We start from the raw sequence: 12,365 nt of genomic DNA on the forward strand, positions 1-12,365 counted from the left end.
GCAGGCCAGACAGACACAGACAAAAAGGGCACGGAGTCTGTCTCTTTCTCACCACCTGTCTATAGGTCACATGCATAAAAAAGAGTTTATTCAGTCACTCACAACTTATGCGTTGTGCATTTTATTTACGGAAACACAAATCTCGAGGATTTCACCTTTAAGATTACTGTTGGGGTTGGTGAGATTTTTGAACATTTTTCAAATAAGTCTCTTACGCTTTCCAAGGCTGTTTTTGATTCAAAAACACAGTACACAACAGTAATATTGCAAAATATCATTACAACGTAACTTAACCCTTTTCTACTGTAATAAATCTTAAGACTAATTTATTCCTTTGATGGCAAAGCTGAATTGCCAGCATCATTACTCCATTCTTCATTGTCACATGATCCTTCAGAAATAATTATAATATGCCGATGTTACTTAATAAGTAATGGTGAAAACGGCTCAATATTTTTCCAAAGAATTAAAAAGTATAGCATTTATTTGGAATAGATATACTTTGTTGTCCCTTTTTAATATATATATTTTTTGTCCTTGCAGAAATAAGAAGAACCTTACTGACATTTGGACATTATTTAGTATATTTTTTAAAGCATTTGGCTCCTAATTCTGACCTCACGAATGGATGCCAGTGCATAAAGGAGGATGTAATGACCTTGAGTTTGACATCCACAAATATAAAGATGCTAATAAACCAGTTCATCAAAGCTCATGAAAAGAAGTTATTCACAAAACGCTTTAGTTTGATCACTATTAAACGAAATGTATGAATTAAAAAAATGTCAAGAGTGATAAAGACTGTTGCAAGAATTCTGAGAACCAGCAAACCTTTCATAAAGCCAGGTACGCAATGACCTAGCTGACTCAAATGTACCAGTAATTCAGTTTGGAGAGTTTTGAAGGCCATTTCTTATGGTTCATATATAACTACAATGTATTCATAAATGCATTTTGAGATTCACAGAAGACTCTAAAGACTTGGAAACATTTACTTCAACATAGTGCGTGCTTAAATAGAGAACAATACAAGTTAGAATTTTACGGTATATTGTTTTATTTCATGTTCTCAACATGGTCACAGTTATAGTTAAACATCAATAGGGTCTCATCATCTACTTAGAAACAGAATGCATATTAAAACCATCCTCTCTTTGTTTGGTAATTAAAAAAATGAAATGTATGAGTGGACGCACATGAAAGGCGATGAGAGTTATGTAACAGTCGGCTTATTAAAGAAGATCCTATGACAAATTCGAAAGTACATTTGGTAGCAGAAGCAGTGTCATGTTAATATGAGTCTCTTTAAGGTGAAAAAGGACTACACCGTCAATGCGATGGCTGAGCGAAAAACAAAAAAGTATTATACAGACTATGTACACGTCAACCCAACCCCCTACCCTTACACTTTCCCTTTATCATCCATATTAGATTTATATACGATATGCTTTTTTTTTTCTATTTTCTCACATTGGTTCGTGATATATACAGCGACACAGGCTTTTTACAGAAAAGAAAAAATGAAGTGTAATGAGTGATATACATGCCGAAATGCAGTGGCACAGCATAAAATGTAACAGCAAGCCAACATCACTTTAAAAAAAAAAACCCAAAACAATCAAACAAACAAAAGATGAGAGAAAAAAAAAGTAGTAAAAAGAAAGCACATTTCTTCATTTTTAAATAAGCTCACATTTCAACCAGAGGTGCTAGGCATCAGCTGCATGCAAAGCTTTGTGACGTTTTGACTTGACCGTCCAGTACTGTACTGTACAAAGCTGAAGCACCACGATACATTTACAATACACTGCACTGAAATCCATAAAAAAACATTCAACACAAAGGTGAAAAACCTAAAAAAAAAAAAACAGAAAGAAAGACAGAAAAACAAAAAACGAAAGAGACATTTTCTTGACAGTTGTGGTGGTATGTATAGTCAGAAATTGCTTCGGGTGATCGCATCTGTACACAGAGAAGGGTTGTCCTAATCTGATTAATGCTGTACTGTACAAATTACTGGCCTCAGTGCATTTTGGGAACAAGCCAGGTTATGATAATGACATAAACACAGATTTATGCTCTATTATCTGTAAGCTTCTATTATTATTTTTATTATTATTATACGAATGTGCCCCGGCGGCACTTCATTACAATTAGGCTACCAGCTAATATTTTCCTTTATCAACTATTTGACGTTCAGTGTTCGATTTTTGAAAAAGCCCAGATAAACAATAAACAGATGTCTCCTAATTAAATCTATTTCGGTACGAAACAGGATAAAGACATTTCGAATGAAGAGAAGTCTACAGATTTTAATATGTTCATCATCATCATCATCATCACTCATTTAACAACGGTCAACTGTAACACTGATAATATCTCTGGAAATATGCAATATCTAGAGAATATTTTGTACAATATACATGCAAGAGTACTTTAGTTGACATTCCTGACTGAAGGTTGCAGGTAAAACAGAGACCAGGGAGAACGAGATGTCGGTGGGGGGCGAGAAATAATATAGGGTTTGACGTATGATATTGGAAATATGATAACAGAAACGACAAACAAAACGAGCAACCAGCCAACTGGCTGAATTTACAAAACTGAAACATACATATTGCACATGATTAATTAATAAAAAAAGAAAGAAAGTCAGAGAAAAAGGAAAAAAAAACGCACAGCAAATGTGCTGACACTGGTCTTGTATAAGAGAGCGAGCTCATTTCAGCCATGGATTCTGTACATTAAGTGATTATTTACAAAGACAAGTGCTGTTCAGAAGCTCTGTACTTGAGTTAAAAGAGCATCAACACACGAAACTATTACATCGAATCACAGCTCCGTCACCATTTACCTACTTACAGTATAAAACAAGTCAAAAATTGAACCGAGAAAGGGGATATGTGTGAAAAAACATGTCCAAATCCGTTCATTCGACCGACCCACTGCTACATATTATATGCAGTTTACATTACATTAGATTACATTACATTAGCTGTGTTTCTGAGCAAGTGAAAGGCATTCTCACAGGAGGACAGAAGAATATGTATCAAATCTACTTCATTTCCACACAGAAGAGGGCACACGCTCAGCCTGCTGAGAAAAATCAACATCTCTGCACAAACTAACTCTTGAAATATGGGGAGAGAATTCCATCAGCTCTGGCTTTCCTCCGACCCAAGCACGACCCCTAATGTTAGACGACAAAATAGCCTTCTCCAACCACACCGGCTTTACCATAAACATCTTCAAATGTACATTTATTTCATATTGATTTATTCATCTCTAAAAAAATAGTTAAAAAAATAAAACCATGTTGCAGCAGTGGCCGGGACTGAAGAGTCGAGGCCGTGGAGGATCCATCCATGAGCTCCCCTGTTCCGCCCTCACCCTTCCCACAGTCCCTGTGATTGGTTTGCGCTACGTAGATCCCGAAGGAGGCGGAGCCAACACAAGCCGGAGATTCCGGGAGAGTCCAAGGCAACCAATAATTTCCATGTTATTCAACTGGCCACCTACCGAGTTCAGTATCAGTGAAAACTAGTAACTCCTACGTCGAGAGTACACAGAGAATACTGAGATTTTGAGATCTGAGGCGTCGGATCATTTTTGTCCTATAACAATAATAATAATAGCTGCTAATATTATTATTATTATTTTACAAAATACTATATGCACGACATACACAAAGCAAATCTTTTTTCGTTTTCTTTCTTTTTCTTTTTTTTTTTTTTGGAATAATTGGCACGTTATAGTCCCCTAACTATATCACAGAAATGTGTGGTCTACAGCTACATTAAATACTGGAACACCGCTCGTTGTGACCGACTCAAACCGTACTTTAGTTTCTGCAAACTAACAAGCAGGCTATTTGATAATGCATTTAGGTAATTAAGTACAAGAAAACAGTTGCCACGGTCTTTTGCGCATGCTCTTGCTTCACCGCCTGAAAGTCGAGAGGACTGAGGGTCTCTAAAATCGAGCCTAAAAGAAGCAGCAGCAGCTTTATCTGGGGCTCTACAGCTTGAGCGATGACTGGTAAGAACTGATGATTTGAGTTCTAGCCGCCCCAAAAGAGAAGGCCGGTGCTACACAGTGTGGCTCCCCCTTCCAGAGGAAACGGGTGCTGGATGAGTTGAAACGTGAGTCATGGTGCCCTTTTGTTCGTGTCCTTGTAGGCAGCGACAATCCATTGCACGTCACAATCTAAAGAGAGGCCCAACGGTCACCCCGCCAAAAACAGTCCCAATTCCCTAGCGGAAAGAGTTCAAGGAAGGGCTCAAACCACAGTGCTGATGCCGCTGTGTTTGGGCTTGGTGCTGCTGGCCGCCGGAGGAGGAGCCGGCGGCTGGCTGTGGTGGTGAGGTGCATGCTGGGAGTGGGAGGGGTGCGAGGGGTGTGGCCCGTGGCTGTGGGGGCCATGCGAGTGGCTGTGAGAGGACGAGGGGCCGGGCGGGGTGGTACTGGTGGGGCGGGTGTTGAATGTGCGCTGGGGGGTGGTAGTGATGATGGTGGTGGTACGGAGGAGGATTCTGCATGTGGCAAAACTGAGCGTGGTGGGGGTGCATCTGGGCTTGGGTCTCGGTGACGCCCTCGCGGGCCGTGTGGTGCAGGTTGGTAGGATGCGGGGTGTGAGAAATGAGTGTCGGGTGGGAGGGGTGCGAGGGCTGGGGAGGCAGAGAGGGCGACTTGCCCCGCTTGGTGCCGAACAGAGAGCCCAGGAGAGAAGAGGAGTTGGGGATGGACTGCTGACGAGAGGGGCAGTCGCGGCTGGAAGTGGCTCGACGCCGTATGTGGGGGCTGCTAATGATGGACCCCTGCAGGAGGACGAGGGAGAGAGAGAATGGAAAGTTAAACACAAGGTTTTTCAGCATGCTTGATGGGTCAACAGCACACGTTCATTTGGCCTAAATTAAATGTGTAATCATTAGGGTTGGGAATCAATTTTTCTGTTTTCAAAAATAAAACAAAAAACAGAAATGTTCATGACATTTGGTTTTATTAACAGGTTCTCGGTGAACTTATTTACCATGAATAAACCATAAATGATTAAAAAGACTCCCAGTCATGTAAGGAACGAGTTGTGAACTCATGAGTTGGTTTGAATCAGTCTAGTGGCTCAATGAATGAATCATTTGATTCTTGAACTTAAGTCATTATTATTTTCAAATCAAAAAGAAGCATAAAAGAAAGACTTCATAAAGCAATGTGTAGTTATAAACATATTCAGAACAAAGCTGTGTCATATGAAATCTTTAGTAATAAAACGCAAGTTTTTTTGTATATATGTTAAGTTAAAAAAAAACACAAGTGAAAAATGATTTTAACAAATTCTATTTGTTTCACCTCCCTAATAATGACATATTCCATATATTTTAAATAATACACAATATACAGTTGTCAACATTTGAAGTGGATCAAAAACATTCAAGTTGTCCTAAACATAAAACTAAAATGTGCTCTTTTCTTAGGGAAACTTTGCTATTTTTTTTATCCACTTCAAATGTTGACTACTGTATATTTTGTATTATTTAAAATATATGGAATATGTAATTATTAGGGAGGTGAAACAAAAAGAATTTATTTTTATCCACTTCAAATGTTGACTATTATATACTCTACCATTCAAAAGTTTGGGGTTGGTACGATTTTTTATTTAAATGTTTTTCAGAAAGAAGTCTCTTCCACACACAGAGGCTGCATTTACTGAAGCAAAACACAAAAGCTGCATAAATAAAATGTTCAAATTTTATTGCAATCGAAAAGAACCGTTTTCTGTATTAATATTGTATTTTAAAATGTAATTTATTCTTGTGATGAATTTTCCATTACTCATTGTCACATTTTTGTGAAAACCATGATTCTTTTTTCTGTTCTTTTTATTCAGGACTCTTTTATGAAAAAAAGAACAGCATTTTATTTTAAACAGAAGTCTGTTATAACATTTTACATGCATCCTTGCATTTCTTTAATAGCCTTTCTTTAATAGCATTTCTCTAGCCAAACTTTTGAACGGTAGTAGTGGAATACCTACCAAAAGGAAATGCAAATTTAATACCCAATATAGTATCACATAAAAGTAAATAATTCCATTTATGTCAGTATTATAAAACAAGGACACAGCACTCAAGCAAGACATCATGACCATCCATCAGCAGTTAATGCATTTATAAAAGACTGAAGTAAATCCCTGAAAGCCATGCATCACATGCAAAAGCTGAAACAGGCAAGATTGAGTTAGTGAGCCTTTAGTAATGTTAAAGCAAGCATATGGGCTTATCCTGCATTCCAGGATGGGTCGCCAAACAAACTGGCAAATATGATACCCTATACAGACGTAATGGGTGAGATTCCAAATCCAGTCTATTAAAGCAACACCTTTGCTAAACTCCCTCATGTTTATTATGCTTATTCGCACACAGATGGGAAATTATTTCAAGGCATTCCGAGGGGTAAAAGGTGCTTAGGGCTGCAAAGGAAGAGGCCAAGTGGTTGGAGATTGGTGAGGAAATGAAGACTTGCACATTTTGAAGTGCTCAGGTGCAACATTCAATTGTTCACTTGCAACGGCCAAGTGAAACATGCCATCAGGAATCAAATCGAAACCATTTACAAAATAAAAAGACACAAAGCCCACGGTACGTGACTTGGGATGTTTGCATTAGTTGAGTCATGCTGACTAAGTTGGACCGTGGAGATGTTATGATATGTGATGAGAGCCACGGGGGCAGAATTCCCCGTCATTCCACATAAGCTCCACAGGAACAGGCAGCCCATGCATGCAGGGTGGCCTACTTAGTCCAAAAACAACACCACACACACACAGACAGTGGAAACTACTGAGCAAAGAAGCAACCAAAAAGAAAAGATGGCGGACAGACCAGAGAAACAAATGAAGCAAAGTTGCAGTTTCAAAATGCAACATTGTCACACAGAATAGCGGCCTGTTGTAGGTTCTTGCGTCCTATATCACGGTACTTACTTCCATATTGCTGTCTAGAGATCCTGCACTGCTGCGGCGCCCCCGCTTGCCTGAGCGAGACATGCAATATGATAGATTAGAGCACGCTCGAACAGTCAGATATATAGAGGCGTGAGTAGAGGCATATATATCCTGCCTGCCTACAGGGGCGCTATTGAGACACGAAGCAAGCAGCCGTTGTCCGGAAAGGGAGGGAGGGTAGAGCCAGGTGGGTCAGGAGCTTTTAAAGGGCCAAAGGATGAGGGTATACTGGTCCTAAGATCGCTAAGCATAAAGCTACATCTTCAACATCTTCAAGAGTCTTAAGCAAATTGGGGTTTGATGACTACGAACTGAAATCCCTACACAAGATCGTAGCAGCAACTGAACAAAAACAAGCAAAATCATTTCTGATGTATGGACAAATACAAATGTGGCAGCCTAGACTGGCGTTATGAAACCTTTGTCAATTTTCTAAATAATATAAAGAACTGAATGATTGAATGTCAGTGTTAGGTGAGTTATTAACTGCTATACGAGTAGTTTCGTCTTTAAAAATATATATTTGCTGAAAATATAGATGAGTCTGCTTTTGCATTGGAACAGGTTTGGAGAAGTTTAGCATTACATCACTTGCCCAAATGACAAGCAATCCACACGTCCATTATTTAACATCTATGCTTTTTAAGAAAGTACACAGTATGAGTACAAGTTTGTTAAGAAAAAAATTAATGATTGAAGTCAAGTTACGTGCTATTATATAAAACATTATTAATCCTTAATAATGTTTTTGCCAGTGAAAAAGCCCAAAATCATTCCACATCAAAATCCACTGAAAGTTTAGAATGGTTTTTACCTATAAATGGTTCTTGGTGGTTGCATATTTCTCTCTTGATTCAGACAAGATGGCTTTTTTCACTAGAGTCTCTAATTGCGACGGCACCCATTCCCTGCAGAGTGAGCAAGTGATGTAATGCTACATTTCTCCAAATCTGTTCCGATGAAGAACAAACTTCTCTATATCCTACATAGTCAATTTCCAGCAAGTTTTTATTTTTGGGTGAACTGTTTCTTTAATGCAATAATTAAAGCACACTGCGCACATTTTCAGAGCTGTTTTCACTGTAGAGGACCGCTGGAATGGGATATTAACTGCTTTGCCAGACATCTCTCTAGTTCACATGTGTCGTGACTCCTGCTGTCAGGCTCAGCAGCCAGCTTGGTGGAGTGCAATTCACACTTATGGAGCGTGACTGTGCTGTTAAATGTTTGTTCTAACAGAGAAAGCATGTGGGGTCACACTATCCATTTTATTTCTGTGTAGTGACTGCCATGTTTAGGGCTCAAAATGACCCGCTAGATAGGGTGAGAAGATATCACAGCTTGTGAATTGTGTGAAGGTTCAATTATAGAGTGGGAAAAAACAACTAATTTGGAAGATAATGTTTGTCAGGATGCATCTAGCTTCATTAGCCACGGCAAAGGACATTCATAATAGGGCTGGGTGACAGGTTATTACTATTCAGATTTTTTTCAGCATTTATATTAGACATATTACAATTATATTACATTTCAAACAAAATAAAGCTGACTATAAAATATAGACAGATAGCTTAATATATATATAGCCTGATATTTGCTAAAAGTGTTATTTTAGTATTACTTTTACACAATAAAAACATTTATTACTATATATAATTTATTTTTTTTTCAAATTTTTTGTAGACAATGCAACACTTGTGTACATTTATTAAATATTTATATTTCATTTAAGCTATATTTAAATTTAGTACTGAAAACTAATATTTCTATATTTCTTTAGTTAATAACACTGGTAAAGATTTAGTGAAAACAATCAAAGCATGATTTTGCATAGTAGACAAGGACCTCAAAACTAGTCCAATGACAAAGACTCTAGGAATACTAACAGTTAAATAAAAGCACATTAAACAATTAAAATAACCATGGCAATACAATCTGTGAATATGTTACTCATCACCCAGCTCTAATAGACACAAAACTGAGGCTTCACCAATAGTTGTGGACAAACACCAATTTAGAAGCAAGCATTCAGCGCTCTACTTTGGCAAGAGGCGAAGTATTGTTTGGACAAGACTGTAAAAAAAGAATCATCGTTTGTGACAGATAAGGCCAGAAATACATGGCATGTCTCGTGTGGGTCTACACACTCACCTGCATCTGAAAGGTCACGTAAGGAGCTGCTGAGGGCACTTCTCTTCAGGCCTTCACCCATGGCGTAGCTGTCATCCAGGCTGGTGCGACTCAGATTGCCGTTTCCTGTCTCTTTCTTCAGCCCCGAGCTCTGGGAAATGCTGGGACGTACCACACCTTTCTGCTTTTCCAGTTCGGCTGCATAAAAAGAAGTCGGCTTCAATGATCATGTCATTTCACACACATTTCACTTCTTTTAGGCACATTAGACATGGTTTGCTGTGTGAAAAACCAGCACACTGCTCAAGCCGCTTATGGCTTTCTTTCTTCTGTGGACTATCGTGGTCACTCCTTTTAAAATAACGTATTATAAGAGAGGCTTACACTCTATTCTGTACTTCTCCATCTCCTGCACCTCTGCGATGGACTCCCGCAGGTCATCTGTGAACTTTTTGCGGTCTTGCGGGTTGGGGGCGTTGAAGTTAATGAGAACCTTAATGTCTGCGCCTGGAAGAGCTGAAGTGAGACGCACTCCATTGGGGTAATCTGAAAAGCAGCAGCGGGAGAGAAATATTTACAGACTGGTGGATCATGACAGCACTCAGACGTGCCCTTTTCAGAGGGACGCACTGATCAATATTCTCACATTTCGCAATGGCGTATGACAGATATTTTAATCTTTGGGTGAGAAAATCCATCGTAATACACAATACTCTGAGAATTAATTTGTTTTCAATCAAAAGCAGAAGTATTTTATGACCTTTAACACCAGGTTTTATGTTTTCCTGTAAAGTGAAAAGCCTGGTTTTTACTCAACATGCTAGCACGATCAAACTGTACTAACAAGGTAAACGACATGGGGTCAGAAGGGCTTTGACCCTTCACTGAGGGTACTTACACTGGTTTTCAAAAAGAAGCACCTGCATCCCGTATAGAGAAAAGGACTGCCTGAAGCTGTACGTCACCGAATTCTTCTTCTTCTGGAAAATCTTAGTGACCTGAATTGAAAGAATGTCACATTAGGACCCCATCTGTTCCTAATTATCCTTGGCTCTATTCTTTGAGCATTTGGAAAAGCTGAGTAACACTTTCTGATCATGGACACATGACGTACACAATTGCTGACCTAGAATTGGACTAAAAGTGTCTTGCTGACCATTACGCAACCATAACAACAAGAACATAACAACATAACAAAAAAAGGTTATGATATAAGTCTGCTCGGCCTCATTTTGGCATCATTCTGTTGCATCATGGGCGAAGATGTGTGTGCTTTCTTACCACTAAAAGGTCATTGAATAGGAAGATTTCTCTCTGATGGAGACCCAGTTTCTGAGGTTTGTTAGGGTCTGGCACTTCAAACAGCCTGCAGTAACATACCAGCCTGCGATGTGGTAGAGACAGGACCTGTGTGTGAGACACAAATATTGATTTATTGAATATTGATTGATTTATTGAATATATACCACGCAAGCGTATGATTTGCTATTGCTGCTGTATATAGTACATATACTGTACAGAGTGTGTATATTTGCTGACTGAATAAAATAAGAAGATGACTTCAATGTACTACAAGAGACTGCTGCATAAAATACTGTATCCCAAAATGCAATGTGCAGTAAGATCTGTGTATATATATATATATATATATATATATATATATATATATATATATATATATATATATACAACTTACCAATTTATTTAGCAATTTTGTAATTATTTTACTGTGTTGTAACCATGGTTCTTTGAATTATTTAATTACAGTAAAAAATTAAAAACAACAAACATTATACTCACACATCCAAGGCCATGGTGCAGAGACCCGATCTGAAAAGTGAAAAAAAAATGAGACTGATGAGAAAGGATCATAGTGAGGGGACTGAAGGGAGGCTTGAAGGTCAGAGAGTGGTCTCTCTCTATCTCTCTCGTTATCAAGACCCCCCTCCATCTACCTGTCAGATGTGAGCAGCGCTGTATGAATGGGGTGAGAAGGGAGGTTAATGAGAAGCCAAACTGCTGCTGCTTGAAACTGTGACAGGAAGTCTCAGCCCATTTTCGGGAACCTAATTGCAGCACTCGGGATGCAGCGTCTGCAGACAGGGGTCTCGGGCACAGCAGCCTTCTATGTGAGCTCCACAGGAGATCTCCATTATGTCCTCTCCAAAGATGCGTGGAAGATACACCAGGGAGAAGGTTTTCCTGGCAACCAAGCCATGTGTGCTGTTTCCATTAAAGCTTAAATGTTAATTATTTCAGCTTTGAATACCCACAGTGCTTCAAAATTCAACTGTGTGACAGGCACTCGGTGTGGTAATGAAGATGCAAGTTCATTATGGAAACAGCTTCAGTGAGTTTAGCCTTGGGAGAGACTAATAAATCTGCTTGAGGGATGATGTATATTGTACCGTTGTTATGTTGATTATACAACTCTCCAGATCTATACCAGTCGAGGTAACAGACTTATTAATACGTCCATTGCAGAGGCACACATTAAAATAATCAGTGAAAACAGGCAGCAAAAACCTAAAGCAAGTGCTGTTGTTTATAATTTTTTTTTCATCAAAGAAACCTGAAAAAAGTATCACTTGTTTTCAACATTGATAATGTGAAATGCTTTAAATCTGTAAACTAGAATGATTTCTAAAGATCATGTTGAAGACTAATCGCTGCTGAAAATTAAGCTTTGCCATCACAAAAATAAAATATTTATAAATACATATGAATACATTTATATAAAAATATTTTCAAATGGATATTTATATTATGGATAAAATGCCATCTTTTTAAATATATATAGCATGTAATGGTGGGGTCCCTCCCTTCTCTGTTTCTCCCCAAACACAACTGGATCATTACGCTGAAAAAAAGGAAAACCCCATTTGATAAAATATAATCAAATATTTTGTTTAAAAATTGTAAAATCTTTTGAAAGCATTTTCCACTTGCGTCACTGCATAATTATCTGGTTGGTAATTTGCTATACAATATGATGAGGTGGTTGAGTTCAGAGAAGATTTAATCTTTAGACAACTCTGAAGGCCTCTGTGGAGAAGCAATTCCTATTTATCATTGTAGAGCATCACGCAGCCTTCGCCACATGACTTACATACACATACAGATACCACAGTCAGACACCGTGAAGGTCTCAAGATAGGTATTACATCTGTCATAAAGAAGAACATCTTGTAGATAAAGAATCTTCTAAGAGTCTCAATGTCATGTGTCTCTT

The 12,365-nt window shown here is 38.5% G+C and overlaps 1 protein-coding gene across 1 annotated transcript in view; it reads right to left on the bottom strand.

Moving 5' to 3' along the window:
- Nucleotides 1–1,033: 1,033 nt before the first annotated feature.
- iqsec1b (IQ motif and Sec7 domain ArfGEF 1b) overlaps nucleotides 1,034–12,365 on the bottom strand; it is a 145,323-nt gene continuing 133,991 nt past the window's right edge. The window contains 8 exon segments of the mRNA XM_043252102.1: nucleotides 1,034–4,457; nucleotides 4,459–4,817; nucleotides 6,983–7,032; nucleotides 9,155–9,331; nucleotides 9,518–9,679; nucleotides 10,032–10,131; nucleotides 10,415–10,540; nucleotides 10,934–10,963. Coding sequence (XP_043108037.1) covers nucleotides 4,280–4,457; nucleotides 4,459–4,817; nucleotides 6,983–7,032; nucleotides 9,155–9,331; nucleotides 9,518–9,679; nucleotides 10,032–10,131; nucleotides 10,415–10,540; nucleotides 10,934–10,963 — 1,182 coding nt within the window. The 3' untranslated portion in view covers nucleotides 1,034–4,279.

This window comes from Puntigrus tetrazona, chromosome 11, assembly GCF_018831695.1.
Source record: "Puntigrus tetrazona isolate hp1 chromosome 11, ASM1883169v1, whole genome shotgun sequence".
NCBI lineage: Eukaryota > Metazoa > Chordata > Actinopteri > Cypriniformes > Cyprinidae > Puntigrus > Puntigrus tetrazona.